At 44.3% G+C, this 25,025-nt stretch overlaps 2 protein-coding genes and 1 pseudogene across 5 annotated transcripts; all 3 read right to left on the reverse strand.

Annotated features, from left to right (window-relative positions):
- Positions 1 to 4,291: 4,291 nt before the first annotated feature.
- Positions 4,292 to 8,033, reverse strand: LOC127779523 (peptide chain release factor PrfB1, chloroplastic). The gene is made up of 7 exons (XM_052306327.1): positions 7,710 to 8,033; positions 7,374 to 7,451; positions 7,043 to 7,263; positions 6,343 to 6,546; positions 5,603 to 5,818; positions 5,296 to 5,482; positions 4,292 to 4,854 (listed from the first exon to the last, which is right to left on the reverse strand). Exons 1-7 carry the CDS (start codon positions 7,855 to 7,857, stop codon positions 4,550 to 4,552), a joined length of 1,359 nt encoding a protein of 452 aa, XP_052162287.1. The 5' UTR covers positions 7,858 to 8,033; the 3' UTR covers positions 4,292 to 4,549.
- A 3,585-nt stretch (positions 8,034 to 11,618) lies between these two features.
- Positions 11,619 to 15,030, reverse strand: LOC127778442 (uncharacterized). 4 transcript variants are annotated; one of them, XM_052305047.1, is made up of 5 exons: positions 14,650 to 15,030; positions 13,083 to 14,143; positions 12,761 to 12,946; positions 12,078 to 12,209; positions 11,619 to 11,930 (listed from the first exon to the last, which is right to left on the reverse strand). In XM_052305047.1, exons 2-3 carry the CDS (start codon positions 14,139 to 14,141, stop codon positions 12,824 to 12,826), a joined length of 1,182 nt encoding a protein of 393 aa, XP_052161007.1. In that variant the 5' UTR covers positions 14,142 to 14,143; positions 14,650 to 15,030; the 3' UTR covers positions 11,619 to 11,930; positions 12,078 to 12,209; positions 12,761 to 12,823. The 4 variants fall into 4 exon arrangements, with proteins under 4 accessions (XP_052161007.1, XP_052161006.1, XP_052161005.1 ...); XM_052305046.1 differs by having other exon boundaries at positions 13,050 to 14,143; XM_052305045.1 differs by having other exon boundaries at positions 12,133 to 12,209; positions 12,761 to 14,143.
- A 6,328-nt stretch (positions 15,031 to 21,358) lies between these two features.
- LOC127780289 (uncharacterized) lies at positions 21,359 to 24,948 on the reverse strand (annotated as a pseudogene).
- Positions 24,949 to 25,025: the final 77 nt, after the last annotated feature.

Below are 25,025 nucleotides of genomic sequence, written 5' to 3' on the forward strand. Positions count from 1 at the left end.
TGAAGGATTTGCCAAAGGTGCGATGCCCATTTCGGCCTGTTTATCGCAAAATGATGATAAACGACCGCAGTTATAAGGTTTTTAAGGTTGCCGGGTGGCTGCAGGTGCACCCAAGGCGAACCTTGGAAGACTACGATCTTGTTCATTCAAGACGTTTGGAGGATATGGCTCGCTTTTGGCAAAACCATCAGAAGACTGATCGGCAGGAGGCGATCTCCCAGCGTCGTTACAGTCTAGTCTGTGTTTCGCCCCCTTCTCCTCTTAGGGTTGTGTATGATATTAGTAGCGATGACGAACCTAGTTCGCCTGATCATTCCTTAGAGAGAGAGAGAGTGATCACAGGGGCGAAGATGTAATTTATCTATAAGCTGGGCTGTAACGCCATTGCTCTTTTCTTTTCACTTGTACCATTGTGACGGGTTTGTATTCTTCGATACATTTTTATTCAAAATCAATAAAGGTGTGTTTTATTTCCTTTTCGCTATTTTTGCATTGTCACTTCGCGTGCTTTTCGTTGGGTCGGAACGTGTCGGCCCCTTTGCATATACAAACAAAAAGAAGGCGGAGGACACAGAGATTTTATACTGGTTCGGGCCTCCGTTGTGGATAATAGCCCTACATCCAGTTTTTTTTGTCTTTTTTTCATTTTCCTCTTTTTTTCCTTTTTTTTCTTGCCGAAAGGCTTACATAGTGCCGAAGGGCTTACATAACGATATATACATTTTTACAAGTTGGCGATTTGGGTGCCACCCGTTCTAGACATAGGAACGCTTGAGAGAGGCAGTGTTCCAGGAATGGTCGAATTCTTCGCCTTCTAGTGTCGCCAGTCGGAAGGACCCCGTTCGGGACTTGTGCTTGATGAGGTATGGTCCTTCCCACTTCTATTCAAGCTTGCCAACGGCTATCAGGTTCGCCTTCTTCCTTAGGACAAGATGACTAGGCAACAACTCCATCGGTCGAACTTTTTTGTTGTAAGTTGCCGAAGTGCCTGTGGCATACTTGCGCATATGCTCGAGTGCTTCGACTCTTACCCCCTCCAAGAGTTCGAGCGACACCTTGCGCCCCTCTTTGCCCCCAGAGAACATCACCCTTGGTGAGTTAGCCCCTAGTTCTGTCGGGGTCATTGCCTCATCGCCATAAAGAAGCATGAACGGGCTGAACTTGGTTGGTCTTGTGGGGGTCGTCCGAAGGGCCCAGAGAACAGATAGCATCTCCTCTGGCCATTTGCCCTTCGCTGCCTCCTCAAGCCTTTTCTAGAGCGCTTCTAGGATCTTACCATTTGTACGTTCGGCCACCCCATTTGACTGTGGGTGCGCGACTGACGTGAACCTGATTTCCAGGTTAAGCCCTTCGCACATTTCTCTGAACTTGTCAGAGTCGAACTGCTTGCCGTTGTCAGTGATAAACTCTTTTTTGGTACTCCGAAATGGCAAACAATGTTTTTCCATACAAACTTCTGTACTGCTGCCGAAGTGATCGCTTCGAGGGGTTCGGCCTCAATCCATCGAGAGAAGTATTCAACGGCCACAATTGTAAACTTGTACCTGTTTCGCGCCACCGGGAACGGCCCAATGATGTCCAGTCCCCATCTGGCGAATGGCCAGATTGGTGCGATGGGCTGCAACTCATACTGGGGCGCGGTTTGGCTTCGGCCATGACGCTGGCAACTTTCGCACTTCTTGATTTGCTCAACACAGACTTTCAACACAGTGGGCCAATAAACTCCTTGTCTAAACACTTTGGAGGCAACTGTTCTTGCAGCTTGGTGCGCGTCACATAGCCCCTAGTGTAACTCCTTCGCCATTTCCTTGCCTGCGGCGAAAGAGATGCAGCAAAGCAAGGGTTGAAGTACCCCGGAGCGATACAGCTGGCCCGAGACCATCTTGTACTTTGTGGCTCTGAGTTGCAAGCGTTTTGCTTCTGCTTCGTCTTCCGGAAGCCAACCAGTTTCAAGGTGTTTTACAAACGGGGTTCGTCAGTCGTATGGGTCTTCTCCCAGTTTCACCTTGTCAATTGCCATGACCTCCAAGCTATCCATGGTCACACTTGGTGCATATAGGACTTCAAAAAAGATGCCAGGCGAATGTGGTCCACCACAAGCAGCAGATTTCACCAAGGCGTCTGCTTCCTCATTCTGGCCTCTAGGTAAATGTTTGACCATTATGTTGGTTAAGCACTTTTCCATAGACCGAACGGTCTCCAAATACCTCTTCATTCCTTCTTCTTTCGCCTCAAAGGACTTGTCGACATGGCCCGCCACCAGCTTAGAGTCGGTTAGGATTAGCAAGCGCCGAACCCCCAATGCTTTTGCCTTTCTTAGGCCTAGAAGGATGACTTCGTATTCTGTTGCGTTGTTGGTTGTGTCGAACTGCAGCCTTGCGGCATATCGAATCGGCATACCACTTGGTGAAATGAGTACTGCCGCAATGCCCGCCCCCTTGTGCGACCACGAACCATTGGAGTGCATCACCAGGGCTGTTCGACAGGCTCGGGCTCGAAGGCGAGTGCCGGTGTCCATTCAGCCACGAAGTCAGCTAGCACTTGGGACTTGACAGCAGTGCGGGCAACAAAATGCAAGTCGAAAGGGGATATCTCTGCTGCCCACTTGCTAAGCCGGCCAGTAACTTCTTTGCCTCGGAGTATTTCGCCCAAAGAGTACTGCGATGGCACTATGACTTTGTGGGCCTGGAAGTAATGCTTAAGCGCGCCTCTTCGGCGACCATATCCGCCCCGACGTCGCTTTCCTTTCGCCTTGTAACCTTCTCCTTCACGACCTTCTTTGGTGGCATTCGCTCTTAGTGGTTTCGCTCGGAGATCCCCACGGTCGGCGCTAGCTGTTGCCGAAACGACAACCGCATACGTCGAAAGACATGGTTACTCAACAGTGATTGGAAAAGAAGTAAAGTGTATTAATTTTAGAATCTTTTTTTTGGGATCCCCTATTACATGGCCCTATGAGACTATTTATAGCCCCCATTACAGATTCTTACTACTAGGTTTTGGTTATACAGGGGGAATTTACATGGTTGCCCTTAGAAAGGGATATTTACATGGGTACATAGTGTAACTGAGGTTCATGGGCCCCTGATGGGCCGTCGGGCGATCGTCGGCCTAATAGCCCCTAGGCTTAATGGGCCGGAAAGGCTTCTTCAGTCCTCGCGAGGGTGAACTTGCTATGGCGAAGTCGTCTCCCTTCGGCATATACTCTTCGCTCTGCATCCTTCGCCAAAGAGGCCTCTGGCTTGGCAAAGTACCCGCGCGATCCCTCGCCTCTCGCCATCCTTGTTCCATAGTCTTCGCCAATGGGGGACTTCGCCCTGACTAACCTTAACGTCTCGGGCTTGAATCCCCACTCTTCGTATGGTTTCGGCAGGTTTGGTCAAAGGGCCTCATACCATACCGCCAACGCCATGGAAAGTAGGGTATCTCGAAATGATTATTTTTTTTCACTTAAACAGCTACTAGTGTCTACAATTTTTCCAAAGAGCGGAAATGATATATTCCTACGGAAACGGTTATTGGTTGGTCGGGATTCTGGAAGTTTTCATATCTATCAATTTAACTATTTAGTGACGACTCTAATACGATATTGACAGAATTTAGAGAAAAGTATTTAAAAAACGATACTCGGTCAGTCGAGAATTTTCTTTCCACCATTTCCATCCCTATTTTACACACACTCAAAAGTCAAAACGAAGCCCTGTCCTGAATTGGTCTGTTCAACAAAGCGGGCCGTGGCCCATGCCTCGAGATTCCAGCCCAATCATGAAAACGTGGGCTATAACACGATTACCGAAATGGGCCAGATTTGTCCTATGAAGCCTGATGAGCCCAAAATGTCACGGCCTATTAACATTAATCTGCGGAGGCCGGCCCGCCGCCGCCGCCGTCGCCGTCCTCCGTCCACCCAACGGATTGCGAATGCGGATTGGATGCGTTTTAGGGATTTGAGCGAGCGATTTTGAACAACGTATGATCTGTTCGCGCATGTTTTGAGCAATTGAACTGAATGTAGCTTTATGCGTAAGTCTCCTCAAGTATTGATCCTGTAAAATTAGGATCTTATCTTTCTATGCTCTGTTCTACATGGGAGAGAGAGAGAGAGAGAGAGAGAGAGAGAGAGAGAGAGAGAGAGAGAGAGAGAGAGGTTCAAATGGTTCCAAAGCATTCAATCTGTAGAGTAACCTTTTTGAAGTTGATGCTGACTTGCCGAGTTTGCAATTTAATGAGCATGGACCGCTGCCTGAAGCCTGACTCTAGGTTTGCAATGAGAAATGGCATCAGAGCGTCAGGCAGGTGAGAGGCTTATATATATTGGGTAGAAATGAAATTAATATATCCACTAATACATGAAGCCCCAAAATAAATTTTGGGTGCTTAGTTGAGAAGCAAAACGAATTCTGCACCTATAGCACAAGCACACGGTTAATTCCAGGCTATTCTTACAATCTTACTACGTGATGGGGTTCTTGCTCTGCGTCAAAATTCTGCGCCTATAGCACAAGCATTGGTTGTTGGCTTGTTGCATCGGACACTGGATGCAAATCTGTCACTTGACGCTTTGCTCCTCAGCAGCGGCAGAGAGCTTGTACTTGAGATAGGCTCTGATGAAGGTGTCCAGCTCGCCGTCCATGACGCCGGTGATGTCCGACGTCTCGCAGGCGGTGCGGACGTCCTTGACGAGCTTGTAGGGGTGGAAGACGTAGTTGCGGATCTGCTGCCCCCACTCCGCCTTCACCGCGTCGCCGCGGATCTGCTTGATCTCCGACGCGCGCTGCTCCTCGGCGATCACCAGCAGCTTCGCCTTCAGCCGGCTCAGGGCCTTTATCTTGTTGGCCAACTGGCTCCTCTCCTCTGCAAGGTTTTGCAAGGAAAATATGGGAATATCTACTCGTGTAGTTACAGTTCTTGATGCAAAATTGCAAATACATTTCAATGGCAAATTCTCAGGTACAGAGTTAAGTCATGGTGTTTATGTGATAAAACTGAATTTAGCTACACATTTAACTATGGTCACAACGAGGGATTAGGTGGTTTTGATCATTTGGAGGATGTCTTGCTCAGTTCTTTACTTTACTTCAACGATTACCAATTTCATTTTTTCTTTTTTGGGTCTTTTGATGACCACATCATATCAAACTAAGATTGGGGGTCTTACCCAAACATGACAAAACTACCTATTTATGCAACATATGTGAAGGCATGGAGCCAATGATTACCAGATATTCAGATTCACAGCCGTAACAAAGATATGACACATCATGCAAGCTGCATTGACCATCTTTGAGTACAAACCTGTGCAACGAACAGCGATGCCCGTGGGAATATGGACCATGCGAACAGCCGTCTCCACCTTGTTCACATTCTGGCCTCCTTTGCCGCCTGCTCTAGTGAAGCTTATCTCCAGATCCTCTTCGGGTATTTCTACATCCATGGACTCTTCTGGCAGTAGAGGCATTACTTCAACACCAGCAAAGCTTGTCTAAAGAAATTAACACATTTAACAGAAAATTGAGCATAAATAGAGTAGATGTATTTTCTTTTCAAACTTGCGAGAATATGTATATCAATCGCGAAAGAGGAACTGAAAACCTACACATACCTGCCTAAGCCCTTTAGCATTGAATGGGGACTGACGAACAATTCTGTGTGTCCCTTTCTCCCCAGAGAGATACCCATAGGCATATCTTCCTTCTAATTCAATTGTAGCTGATTTTATTCCAGCTTCTTCACCAGGGGATTTCTCAACCACTCTTGTCTTGTACCGCTGCTTCTCTCCCCACCTAACATACATCCTCAGTAACATGTCAGCCCAATCCTACAAATTTAAGCCATTAAAAAAATTATAATCACAATTTGCTCATCTACAATATTTTTTTTTCTCCAGAAAAACACGAAACATCATCTATCGCCATTCTTATATGAGATAATGTAAGTTGAAGTGCACATCTTTAGAATTATATATACTACTACATATATAAAGTACGCGATAAATCCTGACACCTGGAAATCCAGTTATGGACAGTATGGATTTATAATCATCAAGAAGGTCATTATCATACCATACATTCACATGTGCACTAGTTTTCTAGCTGATGTTTATTCGGGGTCTCAAGGTCATCTTTTATAGTAACAGATAGAAATAGGACATGTATGAAAAAGTTATGATAATGGTACATATTTGGTACTAGAAGTATAATATCGGCAATAATAAAAGCTAACTTTTCTACTAGCGCAACAAGACTAAATGAACAAGTCATAAGATCCTAGAAAACTAAGACAAAAAACATCTTTCATACATTGTGAGCTAAGAAGGAAGCATGAGAATTAGTGAAAGCATACCTGGGCATCGGTGCCACCAGCACCTGCAGTAATATTAATCACAGCACCTTCCTTGTCATAAGGTCCAGAAAGAAGCTGAGTCATCTCAAAGTTATCTAGTGCTTTGTTTAATGCCTTTATGATCTTTGAGGCTTCTTCAAGAAGGCCAGTATCTATAGAATCTAACTCCTCAGTGAGCTTCACAATGGTCTCAGCTTCTTCAACCTGTAAATAACAATGGAAAGGCCACAAGCAAGAAGCCAAGAACTAGTGTTGGTAACCAATTAATTCCAGAAGTCATGTTCTTCAACCAAAATGGACAGCTTCTGTCGATTCTCAACTGTATTATGGATATACGCAGCAAATCTGTACTTCCTCCGCCCCCCCCCCCCCCCTCCCCCCCAACCAAAAAAAAAACAACCTAGGTGGATTAGACATCACGTAAGACAACGAATTTGGACAGGCGGTGTCAAACCTCCACCTAGGTTGGGTTTTATTGGGACGGAGGGAGGTACACATTATTATTAGTTACCATTACTTGTATCCTATCATTTATGAACGCGGCAAATCCACATTATAATAATGAGAATTACTAATTTACTATAGGAGGTATTAAACAATCATTTCAATATATATAGCTATAGTATAATAACAATTAGAATTCTACATCATTCTGTATCATCTCTAGTATGGGTGGAGAAGAATATCGAGTTGGTTAAACCTGCGACTTCAAATCGTTGAGAAGCTTGACTCTATCTTTGACCTCTGTCAGAGCAACAAGTATCTCTTGTGCCTTGGAAGGATCATCCCACAAGGAACTATCTGCAGATTTCTTCTCGAGCGAAGCGATTTCCTCCTCAAGCTGATCCAAACCAGCAGACTGCCTGACTTCACCGACACGCGCTAGAGCCAGCTCGACATCCTTCCGCAAAGCATAGAAATCTGTCACCAACTTCTAAGCATAAGGATCAAAACCCTGGCATTCATGGTCTCATGGACCGAAAGAAACACGATCTGCTATCCTGATTTGAGAATGTGGGGAAATTAGTTACCCTGCATGGCCCATTCGGTAGCCTCCGAACTTTCTGCAACGCTCGATTGGCCTCCTGACCCAGAGGATGCAGATTGCACTGTGTTGACCCAAGTCTGTCAATGTTTCATCCAGAGGATAAGAAAACTAAAGCATAAAATAAAACCATTTTTCCCTATTCAAGCTAGCATCTGTTCCAATTGTCGAGTTCGCACACATTACAAAACTTTGCATTATGCGTACTAGCTAACATCAAGTACGGTACAAGCAGTTTAATCGCAATTCGCAACAGAAAAAACAAACCCTAAAATCCTGCAAAACTTGAACGAGTACAAGGCAAGTAAGAACTGAAGCTCACCAGGAACGGAGGACCTGCGGCGGCGGCTGACACGGCAATAAACGGGTACGGGAGGGACTCCGGCAGTGCAGACCCTCCGGTGAGCGGCGGAGCTGGGGTACGGAGAGGCGCGCGCGGCCGCCAGGAGCAGCCGCGGGCAGTCAATCATTGCCGCACTTCAGCTACAGGACAAGGAGCGGGAGTGGGCGAAGATGGCCACCGGTAGGCGACGCGCCGACGAGGGTGTGGGGCTGGGGCGGCGGCGGCGGCGGCTCGCCGGCGAGCGGAGCGGGGCGGAGGAGGCGAGGCGGGAGTAGAAGCGAGCGAGTGGCGAAGGGGATGATGGGGGGTAGCCGGGAAGGGGATGATAAGGATCGGACGGTGGAGATTAATCAGTAATACCAATATAATTGCCAAAAAAATGTAAGAGAAAAATATCTGATACGGGTCCAAGAACAACCTTCAGGACTTATTAAGGTTTTGTAAAACCTTAAATTTAGTTTAAAAAAACAATAGTCAAAGATCAATTTTAATTTTAGAGCTGGTTTGGTTTGCAGGCTAAATTGACCTTACCAATATTTATCAATTTAGGCTAAATTGACCTTACTAATATTTATCAATTTATGATTAGAGGCTGTTTAGATTGATGTCATTTTCAACTATATTATTTTTTTTTGGTAAAGTTGTCAATAATGTGTCTACGTTTAGTTAGTTGCCAAATTTTGGTAAATATATAAGAAATCATGTCAAAATTTTCATAATATTACCAACTTGCCAAAATTTTGGTATTGCCAAAATTTGATAAGGTTTGTTTATTGGCTACAATCTGAACATGCCCTTAGTGTGTACTTGATTTGAAGCCAAATTTTGTCAAGCCTAAAAAAAAGGCCATTTCACTAGTTAACTTAGGATATTTTGGCTCTCACCCAAACACAACTTTGCCTTGCCAAGATTAACCATACTAAAACTTGCTACTCCCTCCATATTTTAATATATGACACCGTTGACTTTTCGACCAACGTTTAACCATTCGTTTTATTAAAAATTTTTGTGCAAATATGAAAATATTTATGTTATGTTTAAAGAATATTTGATGACGAATCAAGTCATAATAAAATAATTGATAATTACATAAATTTTTTGAATAAGATGAATGGTCAAACGTTGGACAAAAAGTGAACGGCGTTATACATTAAAATATGAAGGTAGTATTTGGTATTTTCAAAAGTTAGTAAAGTCAAGTTAGGCCACAAAACCAAATCAGCCCTTAAAGACCATTTTAAATTCCGTTTGGTAGTTTGATAGGTTCTTTCGACAATAAAGCGCTACCGACTAAAATTATAAAGCAATGTAACTTTGATGCCATTTTCAAAATTACCAAATTTTTGTAAAGTTGCCAAAAAAATGGCTACATTTAGTTTACTGCTAAATTTTGGTAAAGTTGAAATAGATGAATTTTTGGTGCTGGTCAAGGTCTTGGTTGCTCGCATTTCATAAAAGCTGAAATGAATAGCACATGAACCAAAACAGCAGATATTCCAATTGAAGAATCGAGATGTTCAAGAACCTGCAAGCCGAACAGATTCCAGCAATACCACACAAATCCGTTCCTCCTCTCACGTGTCACTGTGTTCCTGCTCTCTCACGTGTCGCTGTGTCAACACAATCTCAAGAGGCAACAATCCAGAGTTCAAAACAAATACGAAACACTCCAGAGCAAATATGAAACACTCCAGCAATTTGGGAGAAATGGAGCAAAATTCAGTGTGTTTAGGGACAGTACGACTGGTAGCTATCTCCAGAAAGGAGTAACATCGCAACCTGACTCGAAGGTTCAGCACATAAACTTTGGGTGTTACATTCAAAATAAGACAGATAAAATCTCAGCATCTAATAGCTACTAATGCGAACGGGAGCAAGCATTCCTGCTGCTACAAACAGCATGGTCTGGCTTTGATGCTTAAACCTCCTGGACAGTCAAACCTGAAGAAAGAAATTGACAATCATTGAGTTAGCAATGATGATCAATTGAACAAAAAAGAAATTTTGTACTGAATGAACAGCAGAACAGTAATGCATAGATACATAGTGCAAAACGTGTATAATTTCTGGATGAACAGCTTATGATCCAAGGATATCTGGAAAGCATGAAATTAGCTGGTCTTGTAGGCTACATCATTTTTTGGAAAAATATACAAAACCTTAGTTGGTGCTGGCTTTGTCTGCTGGACCAGATAGACAACTATGATGTCCTTGCTTAGTAGGTTGTTTCGTAGCATATTTGATCTGAAACAGAACTGGTATGCCCAGTGCTGTAATTACTTTTGTTGGTTTTCCAAAGACGAGGTAAATGACATTTTCTACTCTGCCAAAAAATTGTCATATATATGGCTTTACTTATGCACCGTGACATTTATACTGACATGAATACATGGAAATGACAATTAAAAGCTATACAGAGAGGAAGATGATTGCAACCGCGCAATCTCATCCCGGGACAAGTTCCAGACTTGCCAGTATCCTACAGCAAGATTTCCATGACTATCTCGAGAGACATTAGTTGGGTATCATTACACACAATGCGATTTCCAGACTAAATGGAAGGCCAATTTATCAACAACTCCACCTGATCAGCATGCCAGTTCAAATTGAATCCACAAAAGAACATGCATAACCATTCCATACCACATTCTCAGCCAGCCTTTTTAAATCGTAAAGCATGAAAAGATTTAACGATTCGTTCCAACAAAACACATGATTTCGCACACAGCAGCGACGTTTCCTTACTTAAAGAGAATACACAGGCAGTGGATAATGGAATACGGACCTGGGGGGAGCGACTGCTTGAGCTTGTTGGCCTTGTCGGCGTCGAAGACGCAGAGGGTGTAGAGGTACTTGGAGCAGCGCACCTTGAACTTGACGGCGTCCTTGGTCCTCTTGATCCGCACCGACCTCGCGTCCTTCCTCCTCGCCGTCAGGAGGAAGTCCTTGATCTCGTGGATCTGCTTCGGCTGCGAGGGTACAGCAACACCACAAACCAAACAACAACGGGGTCAATCGCACCGCCACCGCGCATCCGCCGCAAGCCAGGCGTAGCCATCGCGGCGGGGAAGAGAGGAGAGGAGAAGAACTCACCATGGTGGAAGGCGTTGCTGCTCGCTGCCGAAGAGAGTTGAGTTGAGGAGGCTGCGGCGGCGCAGGTGGAGAAGACGATCGAGGAGGCGAGCGAGACGGGAACCCTACTTGCTTTATATGTGTGTGTGTGTGTGTGTGTGTGTGTGGGGGGGGGGGGGGGGGGGGGGAGCAAGCAAACCTACTACCCTCGGGCCCATTAATCCAGACGGCCCAGTATGGCCTAGGCCGCCGGCCCATGAGGAAAATAGTATCCCCGTTATATTATTACTTGTAGTTTTTTTTTAATTTTTTCATTACTTTTTTTATAAATTTCAATTCAAACAAATTTCCTCAAACCATACTGGAAGTTACCCCTACCATGGCTAGGGTTTACCAAACCATTTGGGGTGGCGGGGGTGGGGTTACCGCCACCCCACAGTTTGGCGGTTACCGTGGTAACAGTACGGTTATCGCGAGGTATACAGTGGTTTCAAAAACTGAAAATATTACCGTACGGTTTTGTAAACCCTTATCGTGGCCCAGATCCGCGAATATACTTAGTTGATTTACATTGTTATTGAAAAAAAAAGATCAATTCATTTGGTAGACTCTCGGGCTGGCATGTGGGGTCCTCCCGCTTCCAGACTAAGAATTATGAGTATAGGAATGCGATTAAAAATGTTAAATCTGATCTAGCATCCTCTTTTAGGACCAATCAAATCAGGTATGTGGGCACAAAGCCATATTAAACTTGGAGAAGTTCACACAAAACAGGACGTTTTCGCACCCTTGAAGGCGTCAATCATGGTCGCGATATGGACTGAAACTCTGCAAGTGTCATCATAATTCATAGTACCAAGTAATATGCTCCAGAAGTCCAAATGCTATTTTTACAAAATAACCAACGTATCCATAGTTGGCATCTTAGACAAAAGAAACAGTAGAAGCACATCACTAGTTATTATGTTGGAAATCTACTACCCCAGTCCCCAGGTAATCCAATGGAACTCCTGCTTGAGATTGCTCTTATGAACAATAAAATTCTGCTGAAAATTCCCAACTTGTTCGCCTACAGTACTTCAAAAGGTGCATACGAAAAGCCTGCCTAAGCACTCCCTGATAATATATCTGAAAATGAATAAAACACAACCTCAGTAGTCAGTATAACAGACTATGATAGATTTCCCCAAGCAAGTTAGCATATGGTTCGATTTTTAATTGCTCTAGCTATGAGATATGTCTAAATATTGAAATTCTGAAAGAGCATGTGAGGACCTTTAGGAAAACTCAACACTTATAAACACTGAAATTGTACTGTCTAAGAGATGACCATGATTAACTCGCTGTAGGGAGCTGTATCGAAGAGCTAACTTTAAGAAATCAGCAACTTCCAGTCTAGATTGAGGACTGCATAAATCAACAAAAGAAACAACCGTTAGAACTTAAAAGTAACTACTACTTCCATGTTGCAGAACACCATAACTTCATACTATGAAATAGTAGAGCATACTATGCACAGTGTTAGCTCCCTTCTGTTGAAAACCTAGGATTTGTTGGGAGCAACTTTAAAATATTATTCTGAAAATGTAGCAATTTATGCTGACAGCTGTTTGGTGGTAGTTAAAGCCAGATAGCCTTGACCTTCACTGACTTTGGGTTTTCTCTAATTATTTGGCTTACATCTAGGACAAAATTGTGTAAACAGAAACAAATGAGGTAAAGAATTAATTTTGGTTTTCTTCAGCACAAATCAAACCTGAACATCCATGGTTGAGGAAAAACAATCTCGAATGATTTCATAATATATTTAATAATGGAATATATTTTAAATGTCAATGGACGGCAATACTCAAATATTTATTACAGATAATTAGAAACAAAGTCAAATGTATCAAAAATTTAAACAAAGTTATAAGTCTAATATTGCAGGAGAAGACTAACATGACAGTGTGACTTACCACACTAGGATTAATTGTTTTACTGGTTGCCAAATGGACCAAATCGCTTCCAAATATGCTCCATTAAGTCCCTTCTAAGTCGTGTATGTGTCGGTGGAGCAGAAACAGAAGCATTTCTCTGTAGCACTTCAGTAAAAGAATCAGCAGGCACAGTGTCGATGTCTGATAAAATAACAGCCAATGTCCCTGAAATTTCATCTGAGTCAAAACAAGCACTTGCCATATCTTTCTCATCCTCAATTGTCATGTTGTGAAGTATAATGCAAGCTTGCATGATTTTTGCAAGAACCTCTTGTTGAAAGAAACGAGTTGGACCACGCACAATGGCAAAACGAGACTGTAGAAGTTGGAATGCTTCTTGGACGTCCTTCCTTGCTCCTTCTTGATGCCGTGCAAATAATCGATCCTTTTCGCTCTGAGGGAGGAATACTGTTTTAATGAAGACATTGCCTTCTGGGTGTGTTTTATCAGCAAGATAGTAACCCGTATTGTATTGCTTCCTGTTGACAAAGAATTGCACCTGAGTATCTTGGCCTTTCAACACCTCGGTGAACAACTGTGGTTGACTGAGAATTTTCATCTCATTGTTGGACCCAATGACACCAAAGAAAGCATGCCATATCCAGCGGTCATGTGAAGCAATTGCTTCAAGAATCATCGTAGCAGCACCATGATCGGTATGAGTAAGGTGACACTTCCATTTAACTGGGCAATTTTTCCACTCCCAACGCATACAACCAATACTTCCTAACATGCCAGGGAAGCCCCGTGCCTCATTCACTTGTAGTATATGTTGCATATCCTCACTAGTGGGGCTTCGCAAATATTCTTCACCAAAATTGTCGATCACCCCTTCCACAAACCGCTCCAAACACTCTAGTTCTGTGCTCTTACCAATTTCTACGTATTTTTCATTGGCATCACCGAGGGAACCACATGCTAATATATGAATGGCTGCTGTGCATTTTTGCAAAGGTGAGAGCCCTTGACGACTGGAGGCATCTCTCCTGTTGGTGAAATAGGGAGACCACTCACCTAAGGCATGGACGATACGCAGAAAAATGGGTTTTCTCATCCGGTACCTTGCACGGAACTGTTTATCACTGTAGATTGGATCTTGAGAGAAGTAATCTTTCACAAGTCGTTGATGGCCCCCTTCATGATTCCTGTTTAAAGATTTCCGTTCACCCCTTGGATGGTGAGATGTACCAGCCTTCCGAGCTTCAATCTTGGCCTGAATTTTCACAGTGATCCGTTCAAGCAAATTGTCCATGATGCTTTGCTCAGAAATGAATTCTTCTATAGTGTATATGCTGGCTGGGTCGATGATGTTATCTTCGGAATCATCTGAACATGAAGATGTGTCTAATTGCTGGGACATACCTGAAAAGAGAGAGGCGTCTCATATTTTTCGGACGTAAGAAGGGTGACTCATATCTAATGGTACACGAACAAGTAAAATACTCTAGTGACCTCAAGTCCAAATAAAATTATACAGCAGAATTGAGCTTAGACAAAAAAAAAAAAATCTTATACCTCACTTATAAAAGAAACTTGATAGCTCAATGTAGGGTGAAACAGGAGGAGCTCAATGTCTGTTCTAAACTAGACTGTTACTAACATACTAATGGTAGCCACTTTGGGATCCATTATATTTTATTGTAGTTAATGAAATCTAAATGAATGGCATTGTTAATCATGCGTCTGCATTCTTGGGCTTCTAATCTCAAGGATTTGCTTGGTATGAAGTATGAACAACTAGCACTCTAGCAGTCCCCCAATTTATGCTGACAAAAAATAATTGGATGCTCACTTGCCCATTAAAACAATCTAGTACTCCATTTAATAGTTCCACGAGATATAAGATAAGGAAAAAAAAAGTAATTTACCTCCTCCGTGCGACCGTGCGGGAGGGAGAGGGATCGATTGATCGGTGAAGGCCACTGCGGGGGGGAAACCGTAGGTTTGAGGGCACAGTCACACAGGAGGTCCCGGCGTCTTTTCACGGCGAGGAGGGCAATCGGCGGAGGACGAGCGCTCGACGACCGAGGGAGGAGATAGGGTTTCGCGATGTTCTCGGTGCAGGAGGCGGCGACGGTGGCGCAACGCTAATACCGGAGGAACCGTACACAGGGCGGAAGGAAGGAGGAGGAGGAAATGGGCGGCGGCGGCGACGGTGGCCGCTGCGAAATCGGCCGGCGGCGAGCTAGGTCCGGCGGCCGCCAACGCGATGAGTCGCGAGGGGAGAGATGAGTGTTGTCGTGGGCCAGTGGGAGTAGGCCTTACTCTGAGCATGGGCCGAGCCTCTAATAAGTAAAGCCCAGTATTTTTTTTCGCGAAGTCGCCTTTGCCCACCAGGTAAGGAAAAATTACACCGAAGGTCCCTAACTTGTCATCGAGTTACAAAATCGTCCTCCAACCACAAAAACAGATATATGACATCCCTTAACTCACAAAACCGTTCACTTTAGGTCCTCGGGTGGTTTTGACCTTGATTTTGTCCAACGTGGCGGCTGAGTCAGCGTGGGACCCGCATGGGCCCCAAATGTCAGGTCGGCACGTCAGCACACTCTCTTTTTTCTCTCCTCTCCCTTCCTCTCTCTCACTTTTCTGTCTCGAGGAGCACGACCAATAGCCGGTAGGGGAGGAGGGCCGGCACGGCAGGCGCGCCGGCGGCTGGCGGCGGAGGAGGTCTAGCACGGCGAGTGCGGCGGGCGCGTTCAGCGGCCGACATGGGAGGAGGGCCGGCACGGCGCAGTGGGCACGGCTGGTGGCCGGCAGGGGGAAGCGTGGCGGAGAGGAGGGCCGGTGCGACGGGTGGCGGTCGGCGGTCGGCGATGGAGGAGAGCAGCTGAGAGGAGGGCTGGCGCGACAGGCGGTGGTCGGCAACGCGGGCGGCGGGGAAGGAGCGGGGTTGGTCTGACGATGGGCGGGGAGAGGAGAGGAGCTGGAGACGGGCACGGTAGCGGCGCCACCGGGGACGGCCTCTTCCTCGCCCTCGCCTCGCCTCGTCTCGTTCTCCGCTTTGCTCAACAGGAGGCGACTCTAGCAGTCGCCCGTGCATCCTCCTAAACCTGGTGGCGGTGGCCCTCGTTGGCAGCGGTGGCGCTCGCTGACGAGGACGAGCGGGGAGAGATCTCTAGAAGCGGCGGCCGACGAAGAGGAGCTTGGCATTGGCGGTGGCGGTCGTCGGCTAGACCCAGCGGGCGCCGTCCCAGAGCATGACGCGTAGGCGCGACGCCGCCAGCTCGCAGCGCCACGCAAGAAGGACTTGGAGCAGCAGCGGCGGTGAAGAGGATGCCGGCGAGCACGCAGGGAGAGGGAGGAGGCGGAGCGGAAGCAGGCCGGGGCTCTGAGTCTACCAAGTCCACATCCGCGCCCACCAAGCTAGCCCGCCGATACCACCGCCGCCGCGTGGTCCCTTCTCCCATGTCGCCCCTTCTCCCGTGTCCCCACGTCGCCTGTCGCCGGCGCCGCCTAGCTCCTTCCCCGCCGGTGCCGTGCAGCTACTCCCCCATTGCCGCCGCCCAGTTCTTTCACGCCGGCCGTTCGCCGTGCCCAGCTGCTGCCCTGCCGCTCGCGCCCACCGTACCGTACCCAGCTGCTCTCGTCACCTGTGGAGTGTGAAAAGGGGGGGGGGAGGAAGAGAGGTGGAGAAGGGAGGGCAAGTAGAGGCTGAAATGTGGGTCCCACGCTGAGTGGGCTGCCACTTTAGTCAAAACCGCCGAAGGACCTAGTTTGCACTAGTTTTGTAAGTTAGGGGATGCGTTGTATCTGGTTTTACGGTTGGGGGACGATTTTGTAATTCGATGACAAGTTGAGGGACCTTCGGTGTACTTTTTCCACCAGGTAACTAAGGCTACTAGGCCGCATGTTTTGGGCTAGCCCGGATCGGGATCCTTGGTGAGTTTCACATGTAATTCTGGTGGGAAAAGTTCAGTTGGGGTCTCTCATCTTGTCGTCGAGTTTTAAAATTGTCACTGCACCGGAATACCTGATATAGCATCACTAATCTTGCAAAATCAGGTCACATTGGGTCCCAAGGCAGTATTGCTACTGGTTTTTGCTGACGTGACGGCTGAGTTGATGTGGGACCCACACATCAACAGCCCAATCTTCTGTCCCCTCTCTTCCTATCTCAATCCACCTCCAACTCGACCACCAACGAGATTTCCGATACATAGTGGCATTGAGGCAACTGGGACTTTGGGAGTTGCCTCACCATCTCCCCCTTGTCAACGCCACCGAGTTCGACGAGATTGCCGACAACATAGCGGTGCGGCGTCCGTCGTGCCAAGCGTGTCTAGCCCGTGTGCCCATTGCCGGCTGAGCTAGAGGTGGATTAAGATGGGAAGAGAGGGGAAAGGATTGGGTTGCTAACATATGGGGCCCACATGGGTCCCACACTAACTTAGCTGCCACGTCGGCCAAAACCGGGAGCAATGATGCCTAGGGACTCAATGTGACCTGGTTTTGTAAGAATAGGATGCGTTATACCTGATATTTCGGTTCAAGATTTGAAACTCAACGAAAAGATGAGGAAACTCAAGTTAACTTTTTTCTGATTCTGGTTCTCTTCAACGTTACTCCCTTCGTCCCCGAAATATAGTTATATCCTTCGATCGTCTCCCAAAACACCGTTTAGCAGTTCAGAAAATGTGCACACATAACAAGCAGTTCGTGTTGATTTATTTTTTTTATCTATGGGAGAAACTTGACAGCACATACACAATTCATTACAAGTTACCTGTGAGTGTTAAGACTAACAAGTTCATGGTGACTCCAGTGTCCTTTTTGCATGTCTCCGCACCTAGATGTACGGGTGTTAGCGAGCGTCTCAGCACACTGGCGCCTGTCGTTTAGGCATATTATATTCTTCTTTTGTTTTAATCTATGCTAGAACAAATGGATCAAAATTCTAAGTTGTGAGATGTATGACATTATAGAACAACTAATGTCGGCAAAGTTTCAGCTCAACAATAAAAAATAGACCAAAATAAAACACATGCATTAATTTATCATTGTTTAATTTGCTCAGAAGAAGAGAAGTGTGGAAGACACACAATCAACCCCTCATCATGTTTTGTTCAGAAGAAGAAAAGTGTGGAAGACACAATCAAGCCACACAACTTTTAACATCCAAAAGTTGCACGAATTAATCTTGCAATTTTAAGGACAATCAAACATAAGCAACACCAAAAGCACACACAGGAGTGTTCACCAAAGTTGCTATTCGTTCAATCTATTACACCCATTATAGCACCATGTATTTATGTGTACATTTTCCTCTACACTAAATTAATATTGTTCTACTCAATGTCGCAATCTAATGTGTGTAATTGGCATAGATTTTGATTTTTTTTTTGCATGAGTGGAGACCGGCAGAAAAAAAAAAAAATGACAACTTCCTAAGAACTTTTGATCATCATAGATGTCCCAAAGCTATTGATAACTTCTTATCATAGATGTCCCAAAGCTATTGATAGCTAATTCTTCAAGCGGGTCCAATGAGATCTCTTGATCCCTCAAGTTTGGCGGTTGGTGACAAGTGTAGTTGGGCTCACAGTGAATATGAATTTCTGAGATAGAAAAAAAAATGAAGTGATATAAAAAAGAGCTGATTTTGATATACGAAGTAAATCGATGAAAGGTACTCAAGCTATAGATTTTATTGCTAGAAACTCACAGCAATCTATAATACAATAATAGACATACTTTTGGACATATTTTGAGAGAACTTTTGATCCACCTGCTTTTCTTGTGAAGGTGTACAATGATTAGGGCAAGCATGTGCTGATTCTTTTCTACAATAAGCCCTAGCTCTGAAATATATGGTAAATTCACATTGCGTATAAATTTTTTCTGCTCTTTCGATTCCTAACAAAGTGCCACCAAATGAATAATCAGAGTATAATTAATACAAATTGTACTACCAAAACACTGGTCTATTGATCTGTTTATGGTGGGTAATGTAACAGTGTGATTATATTTATATATAATAGTAACTAACTTGTGTTAGTCACATATTTTAAGACAAGTAAAGTTGTGCTAGGGACATACAGGCATGAAAATATATCTCTCATCTGATACTGCTAGGGGATGGACTTTCATGTGACAGAAATATGAAAATCTTGAATTGACTCCTCTAGCCTAGCTAGCTAGATAATTAAGCTACATATAATAACAATGTAGTTGTTTAGTTATAATAATCAATTTGTATGCACAGTCTTTATAGTAATGTGTAATACATTAATGCTCCCATACTAAACATATATAATCATTTTTTAGTGTCATATAATGCGCAACCTAATCATTAATTAGACCCTCCTGCAAAAAAATTAAACAAAACTAGACCCAAAAAGAACACAATAACAAGTCAATTTAGTACTCACACACATACTAATTAACCTATCTCTCTATATATAAGCAGCCAAGCTGACTTATTTTTATGTATATATACTCTCTCGACAGCTACAATACCACCCTCTGCTCTTTGTGGTTAGGACAAGATTTTATCATTTTTTTAAGTCTCGTACAATCAATTCTCTATTAGGATAAGTTTATAAAATCTAATAAGTTTATATGATATTATGATAATACTTTTCAATAAAAAAAATATACTATTAAGCATTTGAGAAATATGCTAGTAATGGTTGGAGTTTTATAAGCTTAATTGACCACAAAATCCTGTTCTACAAACATTGAATATTTATGACCGTAAATCCATAATATAATTAAGTCCATATACTGGCTCTAACAATGTAAAATGTTGAAGGCATAATAATATATAAGAAGATGAGATCTAGATATGTACCGGTTTAATACAAAATTCGATCCGTAGAATATCAGTGCAAGTGCTTGAGAATAACTCCAAGATCCTAGTATAATATGATTGGCTTCCTTGATCAATGACAAATATGTCAAAGCGAAGTCGACGCAGACGATCTTATGGAGGGCACCCAGCAGGTTCCATAACGAGCTTAATCTATTCAGGGCCACACAATATTCAACATTGTTAGAATCCATCCAAACAGATCAACCACTCATCATGTTTTGCTCAGAAGATTAAAGTGTGGAAGACACAATCAAGACACACAACATTTTAATATCCAAAGAATCTTACAATTTAAATAGCTAGAGTATGTTCCACAAGGTAAAATGTAAGATTATCAAACATAACCAACACCAAAATAGTACACATACGAGTGTTCAGCACACATGCATTCAAACACATGCATTCAGCAGTGTTCGAATTCATCCAAACAGATCAACCAATCATCATGTTTTGCTCATAAAATTAATAGTGTGGAAGACACAATCAAGCCACACAACATTTAATATCCCAAAGTTGCGCATATCTTACATTTTAAATAGCTAGAGTATGTTCCACAAGGCAATATATAAGACTAATTCAAACATAACCAACACCAAAATAGTACACACACGAGTGTTCACTAGAGTCACTATTCCGGTAATCTATTACAGCCATTATGGCACCATGTATTTATGTGTACCTTTTTGTCTACACTAAATTATTATTGTTCAACTCGATGGTGCACTATGATGTGCATAGCTGGTGTTGATTGTGCGAAAACTATTTGTATGAGTGGAGATTGACGGAGGAAACTAATGACACCTTCCTAAGTACTTTTGAGTTTATTATGATAAAATATATCAACTGCTTCTCATCATAGGTGCCCCCAAAGCCATCGATAGCTAGTTCTTCAAGCGAGCCCAACGAGATCTCTTGATCCCTACAGTTTGGCGGTTGGCGACAATCACAGTTGGGCTTGCATGAATATGAATTTTCTGAGATACATAAAGAATTGAAGTGATATAACAAAAAAAAAGCCAATTTTGTTATACGAAGTAAATCGATAAAATGTATTCAAGCTATAGATTTAATTGCTAGAAACATACAACATTCAATTATACAATAATAGACATACCTTTGGACATATTTTGAGAGAAAACCTTTTGGTCCACTTGCTTTTCTTGAGAAGGTGTACAATTGTTGGGTCGAGCGTGTGATGTTTCTTTTCCACAATGAGCTCTAGCTCTAAACAATATGGTAGATCCACATTGTAGAAATTTATTTTGCTCTTCCTATTCCTAGCAAAGTGTCACCAAATAAAAATAATCAAACTATAACACAAGTTGTACTACCAAAACACTGGTCTATCGATCTATTTATGGTGGGTAATATAACTATGTGAGGATATTTAAATATAATAACTAACTAAATTGTGTTAGTCACATATTTAGTTAGGTAGGGACAAGTAAGGTTGTGCTAGAGACATAAATGCATGAAAATATACTTAGACCTCTCATCCGATACTTTCATGTGACAGAAATACAGCAATATAGAATTCTAGAATTAACTCCTCTAGCCTAGATAATTAACTACAGTAACAATGTACCTGTTTAGTTATAATATATCATTATTTGTGCACGATTTTTATAACAATCTAATACATTAATGCTCCCATACTGAACATAATCAATTTTTTAGCATCATATAATGCACAACCTAATTAAATAGACCCTCCCCGCATCATCGTCGAGCTGTAGCTGTGGGAGGCTAGTCCAGACACGGACCTAGCAGTGGTAGAGCACGCAGTTGCAGATAGCCTCGACCACGGGGAGGAAGATGAGGATGTGGTGGAGCAGCGCGTTGGCGAGCGAGCTGATGCAATCGGGACCCTCATAGGTGGCGCCACCGTCGTGGCCGGATCCGCCGGAGACGGAAGCTCTCTCGCACCCGCGTTTGTCCAGTGAGCTCCTGCCGTCGCGAGCCATGGGGAGATGGATCTAGGGTTTGTGGCGGCTGACTGGCGGGAGCGCTGCTGCCTCAACACTAGAGCGAGTGGAGTTGGGGAATTGTGGCGGTAGCTAGGGTTCCGAGAAATGGGTCGTACTTTGCTACTAATGGTCTCTAGTTATATTACACACAGGCGTCCGCTTGAGTGGCTGAGTGGGAGGAATGGTGTGCTGGTAGCGGAACCCAAAGTGGCCAGTAGATTCATCTGGACCATCCATTGAAACATCCAATGGTATAATCATGTTTGCACTCAGGAGTATATCAAAGCTGGCGGTTGGCTGTGATGCTGAGCAAAGGGAGCAAGATGAAGAAGAAACATATTGGGGGTACGAGCGTGCATCGTTGGATGACAATGGATGGTGGGTTAGATGGAAATGCACGCTCGTGATTTTGCCATAGAAAGTCAGAGGATCTGCATCTGAAGAAGAGGTGGACACATGTATGTCACAGGACTAAAACTATGGATTTAAACTGCGGTGACAAGGTTGGGATGGTGATTTGTTTGGTTTGAAAAGTTGAAGTGTGTAAAATATCGGGTATTGGAGTTAGTATGATAAATCAAACTTTTGCAATATATAGTAAATCAGACTAAACCCCTATAGTATATATATATACCATAGAGTTCATACAACCCAACGACATACAACTATACAAGTGACTTTAATTTCACACGTATAGTTTGCATTAGGTTCATCGATCAAATTATAAGTGCAAACCAACAATGAGGGGGCACGCACTTTTATCCTTTAGTTAGCTGTCTCATAAAGATTGCAAATGAATGGCCACCCAACTAGTTAGCATAAAAAACTAGCTAGGGTTCTTTCATTACAATATTAAGAGAGCACATTCCAAAGGAATGAATACACATATAAAGTATTCCAGCAAACATATATATATATATATATATATATATAAGCTAGTTACCAGAATAGTGCACAAGGATTGTAGTTTTCCACAACCAAATTTTGGTACAGGTACATACTCAAAAAGTTTAATAAAATCACAGCACACTTCTTGAATGTTACCGGTACCCCTCAAGCCTTTGTCACTGTAATTGTTTCCATTCCGCTATAGCAGGATATCTCCCTACACGGAAAGTTCAACTCGATGGTGCATCCAGACGTGGATAGTTTACGTAGATTGCGTAGAAAGCGTCTATATGAACAAAGCCAACTTGAGAAAACAACAGTGATCTTTTTAAGCACTTTTGAATTCCGCATAATAAAGTATATCAGCCTTTTCCCTTCACATTCACCCCAGATGTGTTTGACACATAGTTGTTCAAGGGAGTCTAGCGAGATATCTTCATCCCACCATTTTAATGGTTCGTGGCAATTGCAATTAGACATGCAACATGGAGCACATCTTTTATCCTGAAACACAAAAGGAGAGACATAGTGATATAACTATATATATATAATGACTGAGAAAGTAAATGATCTCGATAACTAACAGTGCCAAAAAAAAAAGTAGATATGTTTTGGGCAAAGAGAGATGAAACGTAGATATTAAGAAACATACCTCAGGATGATATGGATGTAGTGTAAGAGTTAGGTTTCTGATGGAGCTATTTCTCTTGAGGAAGTGTACAACACTTGAGCCGTACGACTTATGCCCTTTTGCTATCACGCCGAGGTCTAGCTCTGAATAGTAAGGAAGTTGGACACTGTATATAAGGCTCTCTTGCTCTTCTGAATCCTACAAAATTAACATCGTCACCAATTGAATAATTAAACAAGGGAGTTATACACTTTCACGTGATTAAAACTAACTGTAATAAATTAATCTTCATAAAAACAGCATTATGTTTACAGCAGGGTACTGTAATTTTTTTTTAAAAAAACTTGTATACATTTGAAAAGTTGTGTGTTACTCACATTTTACTAGCTTGCTATTTGACCTATGTTAGTCACACAAAATGATTTGAAGATCTATTTATTGAACCATATACTACGTCAAGTAATTTAATTTAAACATAGTCAATACTTGAAGAAATATTGATTTATTGTAGCCTGAGAGGAGTAGCTCTTCAAGAATTAATAAACACAAACGAAAAAGTCCACTACCGAATATTGTAGTGGATAGACCTAAAAGTGTGACTTACACAAAAATTATAAACCAAATTAGCTGTGATATATATTGACAAACTAAATTCTATGCTTTTCTAAAAAAAAAAGCTAAATTAAAAAATGTTTGGAACGTAATTTACCCACCACGCCACATACTAATAAACGTCAATAAGAGAAATAAATAAAAATAAATAAGTAAATTAATGAATAAATAATACCAGTGTAGCAGTCATAGGAGAAGTAAGCTTTAGAACATCAGCCCCAGAAAAAAGCTCCAAGATCTTGGTGAAATCCGATTGCCCTATGCTGCGGATAATATGAGAAGGAAGCTCTCTGACGATGAGCTCGCTGAGGCACGTCGGTAACCTAATCCACTCAACCTCGTCGGGGCACGCGTCCTCCCAACCGAGCTCCTCCAACGCCGGCGCGTAGAGCCGCATCACCGCCGCCGCGCCGCCGCCGTTCCAGGGACGACAGGATCTCGTTTCGTCGAAGCAGTACTCCACTCGCATTCTGCGGAGGTTTCCGGCCTCCACTTCGAGCCGTCGGAGACGAGAGACCGAGGCGAGGCGCAGGCTGAGGAGCGACTCGCTGCGGAGGGTGAGCGCCTCCACGCCGGCGATGTGCTCGAGCTCGAGGCACTCCAGGCTCGGGCACCGGCGCGAGACGACGCCGCTGATGCCCTCGCCGGCGTCGCTGAACCGGAGCTCGGACATCTGCAGCTTCGTCAGGCGGGTGAAGTCTCCGTCGCCGGCGGCGTCGAGCGCCAGCCCGGAGGAGTAGAGGGAGGTCTACGTCGCCCGCTCGAAGCACGGGAGGTCGAGGAAGGCGCGCGCGTCGTCGTCGTCGCCGCCGCGGCCTACCTGGCTCGTCACGGCGAGGTCGAAGCGGCCGGTGACGCGCCGCGCGGCGAAGCCCGCCCACGCGGAGGCCCGGTCCCCGTCGACCTCGGGCCAGACCCAGTGGTAGGTGATGGCGAGGTCGGCGATGTCCACGTCGGCGGCGTAGCGGCGGAGGATGCCGTCGTAATGGTCCGGGATGTGCTCGGCCTTCGTCGCCTCCTCCTCCAGGAGGTGCAGCCGCGGGACGCGCTTCCAGACGCCGACCCACCGGCGGGACAGCGCGCTGGTGCGGACGGCCTCCGGCGTGGTCACGAAGCTCAGGATATGGTGGAGCAGCTCGTCGGGGAGGCGGCTGATACGGTCCGGACCACCGTAGCCACGGCCACCGCCGGCGCCGGCGCCGACGGATCCGCCGGACAGAGAAGCCTTCTTGTGCGCGATGCACCTGTAAGCCATGGGGGAAATGGAGATTTGAGCGAGCTCTGAAGGAGAAGAAATGGAGGAGAAATCTAGGGTTTCGTCTCGTGGCGGCG

Source organism: Oryza glaberrima, chromosome 7, assembly GCF_000147395.1.
Source record: "Oryza glaberrima chromosome 7, OglaRS2, whole genome shotgun sequence".
In the NCBI taxonomy this organism is placed as follows: domain Eukaryota; kingdom Viridiplantae; phylum Streptophyta; class Magnoliopsida; order Poales; family Poaceae; genus Oryza; species Oryza glaberrima.

Bases quoted from the DNA above. Each gene is read 5' to 3' on its own strand.
- LOC127779523 (XM_052306327.1), bottom strand. From the start codon at position 7,857: ATGATTGACTGCCCGCGGCTGCTCCTGGCGGCCGCGCGCGCCTCTCCG. The intron at 7,452-7,709 runs GTGAGCTTCAGT...GGGTCAACACAG, and splicing joins CCGCAGGTCCTCCGTTCCTG to TGCAATCTGCATCCTCTGGG. The intron at 4,855-5,295 runs GTTTGTACTCAA...AAAACCTTGCAG, and splicing joins CATCGCTGTTCGTTGCACAG to AGGAGAGGAGCCAGTTGGCC.
- LOC127778442 (XM_052305045.1), bottom strand. From the start codon at position 14,141: ATGTCCCAGCAATTAGACACATCTTCATGTTCAGATGATTCCGAAGAT.